This window comes from Pan paniscus, chromosome 6 (genome assembly GCF_029289425.2).
Source record: "Pan paniscus chromosome 6, NHGRI_mPanPan1-v2.0_pri, whole genome shotgun sequence".
Lineage (NCBI taxonomy): Eukaryota > Metazoa > Chordata > Mammalia > Primates > Hominidae > Pan > Pan paniscus.
Window position 1 is genome coordinate 54801171 of NC_073255.2, and position 15645 is coordinate 54816815.

The 15645-nt window shown below is 39.9% G+C and overlaps 1 protein-coding gene across 13 annotated transcripts in view; it reads right to left on the minus strand.

Annotated features, from left to right (window-relative positions):
* ZPBP (zona pellucida binding protein) overlaps positions 1-15645 on the minus strand; it is a 261637-nt gene that overhangs the window by 91136 nt on the left and 154856 nt on the right. For 8 of the 13 annotated variants that reach the window (XM_055115936.2, XM_003810553.4, XM_008962892.3 and 5 more), the window contains one exon: positions 7113-14622. The exons of the other annotated variants lie outside the window; for them this stretch is intronic. In XM_055115936.2, the coding sequence (XP_054971911.1) occupies positions 14528-14622 (95 nt within the window). In that variant the 3' untranslated portion in view covers positions 7113-14527. Of the gene's footprint in view, positions 1-7112; positions 14623-15645 lie in introns of those variants that run through there. 13 annotated transcript variants of the gene reach the window in all.

Sequence of the window (15645 nt, forward strand, 5' to 3'; positions counted from 1 at the left end):
AACTGAAATTAAAGACTTAGTTGACTGGATTTAACAGATTAGAAACAACTTAAGAGAAAAGAGTGAATCTGAAGACAGATCAAATGAAAAGAAGTACAGATAGAAAATGCAGAAGAGGTAAAGAATGTAGCAGATACTAAGTAGAAGTTCCAAAAGGTGAAAAAGGATAGGATGGAACAGAAAAACAATGGTTAGAAAGAAAATGGCTGATGGCCTTCTAAAGTTGATGACAGACGATAAAACAAAGAATTCCCAAGTAGCAGCGCTACAGTGAAAGGAAGAAAAAATGAGAATCATAAAGGCAGCCAGAGGAAACAGATTCCATGTAAAAAAGAATTATGACAATTGTGAATGTTTGATGCATGTTTAATATTCTTATCTTTGGATAAGAAAATGAATTCTGAAGGCAATTAAACATCTTTAATATGCTGAATGAAAAGAACTGCCAATTTAGAATTCCATACATATAATTAATGCCCTATATAGTATACAGCTGTGACTTATTAAGACCTAATACTTATTGGTGCTTTTATCATTTTATAGACAATGCATTAACTATTCCCTCACCGTGTCTACTGTTTTGCTCTATCTTAATTCTGTGTGTTTTAAATATGAAAAGTTCTTCTTCTTCTTCTTCTAATAGTCATTATTCATTTAGCCACATCCCCACATTTGCCATTTTCTTGTTTTTTTATTGCTTCCTTCACCTTTCATTGTAAATCCTTTTCCCTCTGCCTGAAGAATACTCTTTATTATTTCTTTCGGTGAATTTCTACTGGTGATAATTTTTTCAGCTTTCGTTTCATTAAAATATCTTTATTTAAACTGCATTTTTAAAGAATAGGGTTACAGGCTGGGCATGTTGGCTCATGCCTGTAATCCCAGCACTTTGGGAGGCCAAGGCAGGTGGATCACCTGAGATCAGGAGTTCAAGACCAGCCTGGCCAACATGGTGAAGCCCCGTCTCTACAAAAATACAAAAATTAGCTGGGCATGATGGCAGGTGCCTGTAATCCCAGCTACTTGGGAGGCTGGGGCAGAAGAATCACTTAAACCGGGGAGGCGGAGGTTGCAGTGAGCCAAGATCGTGCCATTGCACTCCAGCCTAGGTGACAGAGCGAGACTCTGTCTCAAATAATAATAATAATAATAATAATAATAATGTTATAAAATGGTAAAAGCACAAATAAGTACTAGATCTTGATAAGGCAAGGAGGCATACCATAATTTATAGGGTAATTTTTTATACGTAGCAGTGAATGAACAGGAGACAAAATGTTCATAAAATACTTAAATACCTGAACAACAGAATTAACCAAGCTGACCTAGGAAACAGGTGCATAATTCTTCATGAAAAAATTACAAAATACAAGCATGTGGAAAATTTATAAACATTGACTTTACTCTGAGCTATAAAGTTTCATTATAAAGCATTGACATCACATGAATTATAAATCCTGATAATTCATTAAACTATAACTCAACAAGAAAAACTATCAATAAATAAAATGTCTCCATATGTTGCAAATTAAGAAACAAAATTCCAAGATGGGTGAGGTGGTACACACCTGTGGTCCCAGCTACTCAGGAGGCCAAGGTCAAAGGAGAAGTCACAATAGAATGGAAAAGGGGCTGTCACTAGAGACTCTGCAGTGTTAAGAAGATAATAAAATTGTATTATGGGAGACTTCTGGTTCTGTCAAGATAGACTAGCCCCATTTCTCCTGGGTTCTCCCTCTTACTAGTAAAAACCCTTGACATAATACAACAAACAACCATTAAAAAACTCTGAAAGTTGGAAAGAAGGTGGTGGCTGCCCAAGGACTTCAGGATTTGAGGAACGACACCCCAGTCTGTTCCATGGCTTCCTTATTGCCTCCCATAAATCCCAGACCCACCAACAGGCACCGACCATAAACACTCCAAGAAAACCCAATGCACAGGAAAAGGATGATCTAACGGCAAAAAACTTTTCTAGCTATGTGCACCCTACTCCAGGTAAACAACTACCTACCTCTGATTTGAATGGGCCCAGCAGGAGCTGGCCTCTTCATCCACTCTCCAGGAATGAAAGCAGGCAGCACTCCTGACCCCTGTTTGGTAGTATCTGGTCCATTTCTGCACCTCCTGTGCTGAGAAGTGGTCTAAGTCCTGGTCATATGTTCTTTTGTGCAGGATTCCATGAGTGGGCATCAGCCCTCCTATTAGCCTCTGGGTGGTGGTGAGATATAGTATGTACAGATATAGTATGTACACACACACAGTGAGTACGTATACATCCCTGTAAAGATGAACCAGTGGACAGGGGCCAGATGGCACTAATTTGCTACTGAGTGGATGATTGGTGTCCCTGCGGAACAGTGCTACATCAGGACCCAGTGTTGGCCTCTGTTCCAGATAGGTTAGACATTGAGAGGTGGTAGTAGCTAGACGAGCCTGGGAATGCAGGTGTCCATGCTATTGGGTGCATATGTCACTCCATCGCTCTACCCTGGCTGCTCCCTCCATATGTCTATGTGGGGTTCTGATGGAGCTGATGATGAAAGATGGCCAATGCCAATCACCTGGAAAAAATTACCTACTTGGTTGTTCAGAGCCTCTTTTAAGGTACATGTTTTCTGCTGAGTGTTAACTATGTGATTGAAAAGTCTTCACACTTTGCACTCATGTCCATGTGTCCATCCACAGGCCTTTGCCTCAGACCTCCTTGTCTCCAGTCTTTTGGTCTTTCCTTCCAAATGTATCCACATCATTGGCCGCTGTCAAAGAATTATACATATTCTCCCCTCTCCACTGTCTTTCAGATCTCCCTCTAAAATAGGGAAGTCACTATCAAATTTTAGCTTCACCCACTGACAGAATCCATAAATCAACCTTGGGATTTTTCCTCACGTGAGCTTGGGGAAGGGAAATGGTATGATTGTTGTGGGTAATTTGGGAGTTTGGTCTGTCAGTGAATGTAGCTTACTTGGGCCCTCAGGACCTGCCTGGACTCAGTCCTGAATGGACTGCTGTTGGGTCAGTGGACTCTGCATAATGGGCAGTTCTGTGTAGTCACTTGGTGCCCCATAGTTAAGCATTCCATCTGCCTGTAGTTGTTGCATTACTGTCTCTACCTTTCCTCCCATCAATCCTGGCCAATAGAGAAAACCCACCAATTAGGTGTTTAGCGATGCTGGTGCTGCTTAGAGAACAAGTGTGTCCCTGATAGTGCCATGAATGGTGTGTCCTTGAGTCCTCTTGTGGGACATAATGCTCTGTTGGGTTTTTTTAACTTCATATAATTTATCAGCTCCAGCATTCCCAATTCCATCAGCTTCTCTATTCCTTCTACTGCTACCTGAAGCTTAAGCATTTCTCATTTACTGTGTTGCCCATCACTTTTTCTAGCAGTAAGTTTGCCCAAAGTCTTCAATCTTGTTAAAGCCCTCAGTTTCTCATTCCTTTTCAAAGCATCTGCTTCACTTAACAGTTGTCAGCCAATTTTGCTGTCCTTGGTGGCACCCTTGTCTCCTTCTTAGGCCTAAGCCATAACACTTGCATACACAGGCCATTCAGAAGGGTACCCTCTTTGCCCACGGGGTGGGCAGTGAATGAATCGCAGAGCCCCATCCCACCACCTGTATTCTCAGACCACTTCTGGCTCCTGGCATCACTTGGGTTACTTTGGATCCTCTGAGAAACTGTCACAAAAATAGGATTAGACATGTAAGAGATGTATTATAGTTTAAAATGTCTGTAAGAGAAAAAGGGAAGGAAGAGAGGAGAGGCTGGGAGATCCTCTGGATAATAACGCAGGAGAGCAGGAAGGAGGGAAAGCCTTAGACTCCAGTTAGCTTTGAGAAGCAACTGGCTGCAGAGGAGTGGCCCTCCAGCCATAGCGGCCACAGGAAATTCTCGCATAGCCGGGAAAGACTGGCAGCAGGCCTCTGCTGTGCTCAGTCTAGAAGCACAGACGCAGTGCAAACACAGTGGAATCAGAGTGCAGCAGTGGAGACACTGGTCAGTGACTCCTTACAGCAGAAGGTCAGAGAGCCACATTTTCATAGCTGCCATACCTTCATTCTGTGCCATTACCAACCCCGCCTATATTGAGTGTTGTAGTCTTCAATTAACTTTTACCACAGGACAAGAGAGTACTCAGATATGTCACAGAGGATCTCCCCATCTCTGTTGTGTAATGGCAACCCAATTTCCCCTTCATGGTTAGGATCAATCACTCCAGCCAGTACAGTAACTTATTTTGTGCCAGCTGGTTCAACAACATGAGGTGGCAGTCCTGGGTTTCAGTTTATTAGAAGCATTCCTCCCTTGGGAAGTATGACTTCCAAATTAGCAGAGTCCAGAATTACAGATACAGGAAGCAAATGTTTTGCTAGTGGATATCCAGGGTAGTAGTGAGAATCTATTCCCATCAACACCCCTCCAACCCACACACAATTCTGAGACCCATGAATCTTAATCATGGAAGCAACAGCACCATATATTAGAGTCATATTGGAAGGGAGAGTTCTAGGGGCTTCCACTATGACCTCCTTACAATATTCACAAAAACACCATTGACCATAGAACCAAAGAGGGTGATTTGGCAAATTGCTATTAGTTGCTGATTCAGAGCAAAAAAATCACACCCAGGAGGAAATTACACTAGCTCAACTAAGTGATATCACCCAGCTGGCACCATAAGCGTACTCAGCAGCCCATTCCACCATTCTATTACCCCAGATGCTACAAGGTAATGGAGAACGTGGTAAGACCAATGAATTACATGAGTATGAGCCCACTGCCACATGTCATTAAATATGAGTTCCCTGGTCAGTAGCACTGCTGTGAGGAAAATGACAGCAATAAATTTATTTAGTAAGTCTACAGATGGTGGTTTTGGCAGAAATACTGTAGTCAGGGAAAGCAAATTTGTATCAGATTTCAGTATGAACACAGCATTGCCCCTCTCATGATGAACTTGATCCAATGTAATCAACCTGGTACCAGGTGGCTGGCTCTCTCCCTGGTCAGCGTTGCCATACTGGGGACTCCTTGGTAGACTCTGCGTTAGAAAATTGGGCACTCAGAAGAGCTGTAGCTAGATTATGCCTTGGTAACCATGCAGACCTTCCATCTTTGTTTTCATGGCCACTTTGTTCATGAGCCTATTGGCAAGGAAGGAAGAGGCTGACCAATGCCCACAGGAGTCATGTTGTCCACTGGGTTACTAAGGTTATTTGCTGAGTTTCTCATTAGTGTGCATTCCTATGTGCTGTGTGCTTGTTTGGAGATATCTAGTTACATACACTTTTCTCACAACACTGTCACCAAATTTCCAATCTTATTCCTTCTATGCCTCTGATCAGTGGGCCAAATTGTTGACTTATTGCTTAAAAATCTGTGCAGTCCATACTTCTAGTCATCTCTCATTCTTAAAAAGGTCGACAGACTGGTGTACTTCTCAGAGCCGTATCTATTGATATTTCTCTTCCCCATTCTCCTTCAGGACCACCCCTGTGGGTAGGGCTGTCTACTTGTGGCTGCTGCCAACATACTATGTACAGCACTCTATAACTGATGCTCAGATTTTATAAAGAACTTCCCATGAGGTCACAGGTGCAGGCTGAAGTGGAGTGGCAGGAACGGAAACCATGAAGGTCTGAGACACTTGTTTGTGCAACTTACCACTCCCTCGGGACCTGCTTGAGCCCAATCTTGTACACACCGGTACACCATTCCCAGTGGATAGAAGAGTGCTGCTATGCATACCCAACTCCATGGCTCAGTGGGTTAGACAATGCCTACCTCACGATGTAGCTCAGATTACATAGTAACTTGTTGGCCCAAACTGGAACCAGCACAAATCCAAAAGCTGTTTCTCAAAAGGAGCATAGTTATCTACAAAGAATAGCATGGCTTTCTCTAACATCCCAAAGGTTCACACTGTGATCCTCACCTCTAGGAACCTGTCCAAGAGTCCACACAACACCTTTATCTTCTATGACACTCTGAGCATACTTGTATCACTGGGTCACATTTTCCAAGTGGAGAGCACCTTTCACAGTGGCCTGGAATGGTTGCAGAGCCAGTTTCCACTCCAAGCCTCATCCAAAATTGGCAGGTTTCCCAGTGACTTAAGAAATGAGCATGCCCGATGGAAATAAATGTTGACTCCCAAATCAAGAGGGTCCTCCTCACTCTAGATATTGAGCCTCTTTCTTGATTAAAGAAGTCAGATAAATGTGTCCACAGTCATGGAAGGATATGAACATGCCCTGGATCACAGGAAGATGAACTGGATGCAGAAAGAAGGAGAGATGCACCTCCGCATCTTTTGTCACCATGCTTGATCAGGATGATACAACACAACACAACCCAGCAAAAGAGAACTGTACTGCCCCTGAAAAATCCAAATCTGGCTGATGACAGCCTGTGAGTGTCTTAGGCCTCTGACTTCTCGAAGAAAGTGAACTGAAATACAGTGCAGCTTCCAGAAAGGGGAATGCAAGGAATAAGGAAGACAACCACACAGGATAGAACCAGGGACCAACCAACAAACTAAAACCAAGTTGATAGCAGGAAGGTCTCACTGTATCATGTCCACCTGGATAAGTACTGAGATGAGTTTTGCTTTCCTCCATTTTCTGCAAGGGAGTTTTAAATTCGTTACTCTATTCTTTCTCATGCATTTTATGAGGTGGGGGCAGATAAACTGTCTAGACCATATGAGCCCTAGACCTGATGTAAACTTCTACATATCATCCGTGAGTCAACATGCATTAACTGAGATGCAGTAACTGGATGACAGTTTGAAGTTGTATTACATGCAGAGGAGAATGGGGACATTAAATGTACATGTTACTAATGTGAAGGGTGCGTATCAATGCACACAAGTTAAAGAGATGATTTGTATAAGAAAAAGACACTGTCCTGTTCAACACTCATTCAAAGTCCTTGTCCCCTTTTAAATTCTTTTCTCTATTAATCAGAATTTTAAAATGAAGGTATCACTTTCTAGTCTCCCTTATAGTATCAGGTAACCCTGTGACACTATTCTGTTCAATATAATGTAAAAGTCCTGTAGAGGGTTTTTCATTTTTATGTTTTTTTCTGAATGGAAGGCCAATTAAGAGCCTGGAGGCATAAGAGCACCTGCAACCATGAGGACAAAAGCTGCACTAAGGACTGGGGGCAAGAGTACAAGTAGTCCGAGGCCAGGAGGATGCTGCAGAGCCACTGCACCAGCTAAGGGGAACCACTGAATCAGGGCCCTCAGGATCTTGCCACAAAACCAAATTGTAACTGACACACATCTTCACCATTACCAGCTGTGTAAACCCGGGAAGGTATTTAATTATTGTGACTCATTTTCCTCATGTACTAGTTAGAGTAACAGTAACTCGCAAACTCGGGCAAATTAAATATGAAAATCTATGTGATGGGTTTCAAACAAAACCTTTCACATAATAAACACTAATAAATAACTACCATCAGCAACAGCAACATTATTACATGAGGAAAGTTAAACCTCACTAATATAAAAAAATGAAAATTAATAGAGGAAGAAACTATTTCTATATATCACATTAAATGAATGACTTAAAAACGATACTGGAGAACACGCAATAAAATATGTATTCTGATATATCATTGGTGGCACTAGAAATTGGTATAATCCTTAGAAAATACACTTGGCAAGTGGTCCAGAAGATTAGAAATACCTAAACCTAGCACTTCTACTTCTGAGTATTTAGCATGAAAAAAACTTTAAAATACCACAAAATCTAAAGTAAAAAGATGTCAACTGTAATGCAACATATAATAGTGAAAACTTGGAAGCAATAAAAATGTCCAACAGTTAGAATGGCTTAACCATATGATTTGGTTTGGCTCTATGTCCCACTTAAATCTCACCTTGAATTGTAATATTCCCCACATGTTGTGGGAGGGCCCAAGTGGGAGGTAATTGAATAGTGGGGGCGAGTTTTTCCTGTGCTGTTCTCATGATAATGAGTAAGTCTCACAAGATCTGATGGTTTTATAAAGGGAGAGCTCTGCTGCGCATGCTCTCTTGCCTGCCACCATGTAAGATGTGACTTTGCTCCTCATTTGCTTTCTGTCATGATTGTGAGGGCTTCCCCGCCATGTGGAACTGTGAGTCAATCAAGCCTCTTTCCTTTATAAATTACCCAGTCTCGGGTATGTCTTTATTAGCAGCGTGAGAACAGACTAATACAGTACATTGGTACTGGGAGTGGGGCACTGCTGAAAAGATACCTGAAAATGTGGAAGCTTTGGAACTAGGTAACGGGCAGAGGTTGGGACAGTTTGGAAGGCTCAGAAGAAGACAAGAAAATGTGGGAAAGTTTGGAACTTTCTAGAGACGTATTGAATAGTTTTGCCCAAAATTCTGATAGCAATATGGACAATGAAGTCCAGGTTGAGGTGGTCTCAAATGGAAATGAGGAACTTGTTGGAAACTGGAGTAAAAGTCACTCTTGCTATGCAAAGAGACTGGTGGCATTTTGCCCTGCCCTAGAGATCTGTGGAACTTTGAACTTGAGAGAGATGATTTACGGTACCCAGTGGAAGAACCTTCTAAGCAGAAAAGTGTTCAAGAAAAAGCAGATCATAAAAGTTTGGAAAATTTGCAGCCTGATGATGGGATATAAAAGAAAAACCCATTTTCTGGGGAGAAATTCAAGCCAGCTGCAGAAATTTGCATAAGTACTGAGGAGCCAAATGTTAATCACCAAGACAATAGGATAATGTCTCCAGGGCACGTCAGACACCTTCACAGCAGCCCCTCCCATCACAGGCCTGGAGACCTAGGAGGAAAAAATGGTTTTGTGGGCAAGGACTAGGGCCCCCCTGCTCCGTGCAGCCTAGGGCCATGGTGCCCTGCACGTTCCAGCTGCTTCAGCTCCAGCTGTGGCTAAACAGGGCCAATGTACACCTCAGGTCACTGCTTCAGAGGGAAGAAGCCCCAAGCCTTGTCAATTTACACGTGGTATTGGGCCTGTGGGTACACAGAGGTCAAGAACTGAGGTTTGGGAACCTCCGCCTAGATTTCAGAGGATGTATGGAAATGCCTGGATGTCCAGGCAGAGGTGTGCTACAGGGGTGGAGTTCCCATGGAGAACCTCTGCTAAGGCAGTATGGAAGGGAAATATGAGGTGGGAGCCCCCACACGGAGTCCCCACTGGGGTACTGCCTATTGGAGCTGTGAGAAGAGGGCCATCATCCTCCCAACCCCAGAATGGTAGAACCACCAACAGCTTGCACCATGCACCTGGAAAAGCCACAGAACGCCAGCCTGTGAAAGCAGCCAGAAGGGAAGCTGTACCCTGCAAAGCCACAGGGGTGGAGCTTCCCACGGCTGTGGGAACCCACCTCTTGCATCAGCATGACCTGGATGTGAGACATGGAGTCAAAGGAGATCATTTCAGAGCTTTAAGATTTGGCTGCCCTGCTGGATTTTGGACTTGCATGGGGCCTGCAGCCCCTTCGTTTTGGCCAATTTCTCCCATTAGGAATGGGCGTATTTACCCAAAGCTTGTACCCACAGTATCTAGGAAGTAACTAACTTGCTTTTGATTTTACAGGCTCATAGGCAGAAGGGACTTGCCTTGTCTCAGATTGAGTTAATGCTGAAATGAATTAAGACTTGGGGGACTGTTGGGAAGGTATGATTGGTTTTGAAATGTGAGGACATGAGATTTGGGAGGGGTCACAGGTGAAATTATATGGTTTAGCTGTGTCCCCACCCAAATCTCACCTTGAATTGTAATAATCCCCACATATCAAGGGCGGGGCCAGGTGGGGATAATTGAATCATGGAAGCAGTTTCCCCCATACTGTTCTCCTGGTAGTAAGCCTCACAAGATCTTATGGTTTTATAAATGGGAGTTCCCCTGCTCATGTTCTCTTGCCTGCCACCATGCAAGACGTGACTTTACTCCTCATTTGCCTTCTACCATGACTGTGAGGCTTCCTCAGCCATGTGGAACTGTGAGTCAAACCTCTCCTTTATAAATTACCCAGTCTTGGGCATGTCTTTATTAGCAGTGTGAGAACAGACTAATAAACCATATTATAGTTTTTTTGCTGAAATGTATGAAATATTATAGTGATTAAAATTATGTTAATGAGGTGAATAAAATAGTACGGAAATACATATATCATAATATTAAGGAAAATACTCACTACATTTGGTACCTATAGCATGAATAAAAAAGTCACACAAAAGTAGGAAATTTACCAAAATGTTAACACTGCTGACATCTACGTTATGAAACTATAAGTGATATTTTCCCCTTACTTCTAATCCTCTACTTGACAAATTTCCTGTAATTAATACTGTATCAATTAGAATATTTTTAGCTGCAAGTAACAGAAAACCTAACTTACTTAAACAAAAGAAACTTTCTTATTTGACAGAACTAAGAAATAGGAACAATTTTACACTGTTGGTGGGACTGTTAACTAGTTCAACCATTGTGGAAGTCAGTGTGGAGATTCCCCAGGGATCTAGAACTAGAAATACCATTTGACCCAGCTATCCCATTACTGGGTATATACCCAAAGGATTATAAATCATGCTGCTATAAAGACACATGCAAATGTATGTTTATTGTGGCACTATTCACAATAGCAAAGACTTGTAACCAACCCAAATGTCCAACAATGATAGACTGGATTAAGAAAATGTGGCACATATACACCATGGAATACTATGCAGCCATAAAAAAGGATGAGCTCATGTCCTTTGTAGGGACATGGATGAAGCTGGAAACCATCATTCTCAGCAAACTATCGCAAGGACAAAAAACCAAACACCGCATGTTCTCACTCATAGGTGGGAATTGAACAATGACAACACATGGACACAGGAAGGGGAACATCACACACCGGGGCCTGTTGTGGGCTGGGGGGAGGGGGGAGGGATAGCATTAGGAGATATACCTAATGTTAAATGACGAGTTAATGGGTGCCGCACACCAACATGGCACATGTATACATATGTAACAAACCTACACGTTGTGCACATGTACCCTAAAACTTAAAGTATAATAATAAAAAAAAAAGAACTAAGAAGTCTAGTACAGGCTTGGGTTCAGGCACAATAAAGACAGTAATTCAACACCATCATCAATGCCCCAGTTCTTTTCATATCTTCACTGTGTGTCCTCATTGTGGGCTTCATCCTCAAGCTGGTTCACCTAATGGTAACAACAAGGCAGTGGCCAGAAAAGCTGTGTGTTGACTGGCTAAAAAGAATCATTCTCTGGAGTAAACAAACTTGGTGCTTTTTTAGGAAGAAGGGGAGAAGTGAATTGATATTGGAGAGATAAGCAATGTCTTCTCTACTTTGCTACTATTTTAATTTTTCAAAGTATATTTATTGCTTCCAAGCTTGTGAATGTAATTCATTTCACTGCAGAAAATTTGGAAAACAGAAGGTATAAAAAAAAAAAAACTCACACATGATCCCATTACATGAAACAACCATTGTTAACATTTTGGTGCATTTGGTTTAAAAATGTATACAATATGGATAACAATTGTACACATGTGTATATAATCTTAATTAATTTGTAAATGTGATTTTAATGGCACAATAATATTCAATCAAATGGAAACAGCATAATTTATTCAACCAATTATATTGTCACTCATTTATATTATTTTCCTTTTCATTATTATATATAATACAGAAATTAATACCATTGGATGTAATATTTCACTTTATTTCTGATTTACTTCTGTAGTAAAATTTCCATTGAGATTACTGGACCAAACATGTTAAGGCTCTTTTACCATATTGCCAAATAAACATATCTTACATATTTATAATAAGAAAAACTTAAATTAATAAAATAAAAACTGGGAATTATATTTGCCCTGGTAACTTCACAGGCTGGTATAATTATCAGATGATATAATTGCTAAAAAATGTTTTGTGAAAATTTAAGCATTATATAAAAGGTATTATTTTGATGCAAATAAATACAAAACACTTGAAACTGCTTTATGACAATAATCTCTCAGGGATTCATGTATAATTTTTATTGTACACACTGTCATCACTTTAAACAACTTCCAACATTTCACATCCTACCTGTTAATAGAAGCAACTTTTGTCTTAATTATTCAAGTATTTATACTCATAGAACTTTAATGATCTATTCATTAATTTAAAAAATTATTAAGGATATAACTGTGTGCTACGAAGGCCATGAAGCTAGGAGTATCCTAGCATAATTGAATGTTGAAGACAAACATAGTCAACTAAAATAAATGTGATAAGCGATATAACAAAGAATATTTTAATATGAGACCCAAGAAAAAGAAATAATTAATGTTTTCCTTCCTTCTCCTATTTTGTCCTTTATTTCAATTTATTTATTTATTATTAATATTATTATTATTTTTTGAGATGGAGTTTCACTCTTGTTGCCAACCTGGAGTGCAGTGGCATGATCTCAGCTCACTGCACACTCCGCTTTCCGGTTTCAAGCGATTCTCCTGCCTCAGCCTCCCGAATAGCTGGGACTACAGGCACACACCACCACACCCGGCTAATTTTTGTATTTTTAGTAGAGATGGGGTTTCACCATGTTGGCCAGACTGGTCTCGAACTCCTGACCTTGTGATCTGCCAGCCTCTGCCTCCCAAAGAGCTGGGATTACAGGCGTGAGCCACCGCGCTCGGCCCTTTGCATCAATTTCTACAGCTTGTTTTCTTTGCCTGGACTTTACAAGTCTTACCTTGTTCTGCCTTCAGATATTTGTGTGGTCTCATTCTGGTGTGCCAGTAGCTAAAAATCCATGATTTGCTCTCATCCCACTCCTGTTGTTCATCTCCTCTTATCTGGGGTCACCTATCTCTTCGTGATTGCATTCTGATCCCCAGTACTTAGCATGTGTGTAACAACTCTGCCTCTGCTTTCCCAGGCTGTTGATGGGGTGCTGTTCATGCCTCAGAAAAATGCATTGTAAGTTAAATTATTAAAGATTTTAAATATAGGAAAAAAGCCAACATAAGGAACAAAAAGGAAAGAACATGTATTCTAATCCATTATTTATTACACAATTAAGAAATTTGGAAACTTTAGATTACACTGCTTTTAGAGGTGGAGACGTAGTATGTCTTTTACTCTTTACAAAATACATGTGTTAGCAATTTTGGGAAGAATAGTAACTCACCCGAACAGTGTAATGTGAATATGTCACTTACTAGAGGAAAGAAGGCAATTGAAAAACATCTCTAAACCATATAAAAACAATTACATCATAATGATGAAAACCCAAGGAATTTTTTTAGAAAACATTACCAGGGCTAATAACAAAGTAGAGCCACATGTCATTTATCTTCCCTTTGTGTCTGTGTGAGAATTCTAGAGTTATATTTGTACATAGCATGGAAAAATGAGAGGCTAGTTTATCAACTAGTTCATTTTTAAAAGTCTAACACATCCTAGGTATAGGTGAACTGTCCTCCTGCCAATGTATTGCACATTTGTGCCCAGATCCAGCATGGGGTATGTTTGCCATTTACAAACGTTTATGTCTTAAGAGAGGAAATATGTAGAGCAAAATAGTGCATGCTGGAGAGAGAAAGCTGATACAAATATAAATGAAACAATAATTGGAAAAATTGAGAAACTACTCATTTTCTAAATTACTCATGTATTTTCCTAGAATTTAAGTCTTTTAATTTTTGATAAATCCCAATGTGAGACAAGATAAGTATTAGTGATGGTACGAGTAATTAATATCTGTTATATAATATTCATTTTCATAGTGGAAGAAATAAAATAAAGGTTGTGATGATTGTTGATTATTTTTTCTAGAGGGGTTGTCAGGGAAAGAAATTGCTTTTTTTCATTCTCTCTTTCCACTAAGAAAGTTCAACTATCAATTTAGGCACATACAATAATTACTCCATTCTAAAATGCCAAAAAGGTAATTTAAGAGACTTAAAACTGAAAAGTTTAAGATAGTCACACTGAACTATATTAAAAAATCCACAGGGTGGTTGGAACTAGGCCTTATATTAAAGAGGCTAAAAATTGCAATAAGACCCCAGGCTTTAAATATGGCTTTAAACTGTGAAAGGTGAAACTAGAATGAATAAAATCCTATAAATTTAAATCAAAAGAAAGAAACAAACTGAAATTAAAGTTATTATACAAGAATATGGTGGCCTGGATCTAGTGAACATATAGTAAGGATAAAACAGAATATTTCTGAAAAATCCTGAAAAATCTTTTGGGCTAACCTGAAAACAGTATATTTGAAACTATTTTTAAAATGCAGTGATACTAGAAATATTTTAGAATCATATGTAGGTTTGGCATTAATGGATAAAGACTAGAGGATTTTCACCCTCATAAAACATTTGGACATACAGTATTTGATTAAAATGATGACACATTTTTTGTAAAATATGATTAATTCTGGCATAATAATTTATTATGTTAATATTTCAAATATATACTTTGCATTTAATAAACCACTGAACAACTGAAGATAATGGCTTATAAGCACGTTTTTGCTCCATACACCAGGCTGCTATTGCATTGAAGGCAATGAATTCCATCACGGGGGTTATATGATCCAGGGCTGCAGATCACTGTGAAAAAAGAGTAAGTTAATAAGTAGTATTTTCCTAATACACATAATATAAAATTTCCAATCTCAATTCTTTTAAGTGTATAGTTCAGTAGTATTAAGCATATTCACATTGTTGTGCAACAAATCTGCAGAACTTTTTCATCTTGCAAAACCGCAACTCTATACCCATTTCCCTGTTTCCCCAGCTGTTGGCAACCACCATTCTAACTTTGGTTTCTATGAGTTTCACTAATCTACATACCTCATGTAAGTGGAATCATACATGAAACATGAAAGTTTTAACTATTTACTCTGAGATTCCTGTAAGGAGCATGCAACCTGGATCCCTTGCATGCATGCACAGTTGACAATAGGGTTGGTACTCCTATGAGAATCTAATGCCATTGATGATCTGACAGGAAGCAGAGCTCAGGCCATAATGCTCACTTGCCCGCCACTCACCTTCTATTTTGCAGTCTGGTTCCTAACAGGACATAGACCAGTACTGTTCCCTGGCCTGGGGGTTGGGGACCCCTGCTTTAAGTTATATAGCAGAAGCCACAAGAGGTCAACACTACAGGAAGAACCAAATGTGCTTCACACATGGCCATAACTGTGTATTTTAGGTGGAAAGAGACTGCATTTTTTTCTAATAATCTCCTGATTTCAAGTCCTATTTCTACCACTTGCTAAATGTGCAATTTTGAAAATATTAATCTAATTTAATTCCGTTTGATCATCCCTAATATGAGGATAATGAAATCATGAATTTGATTAAATGATGACATCTACTACTGCCCGACAGAATAGAAAGAAACCAAGGTCAGATACCATCTCTGTCACAGATTATCTTTGGTAACTTAGGTAAAACAGTCAATTATCTTAGTTCCACTATCCTTATTTTGTAAAACAGGTGCAATACAATAATAACCAATTTCATAACATTAATGTATTAAAAAATCACACAGTGTATCATAGGCACTCAATAAATGCTTAACTTTATGCACTCAGGAACACTGCCTCTACCAACCTGTTCTATTGT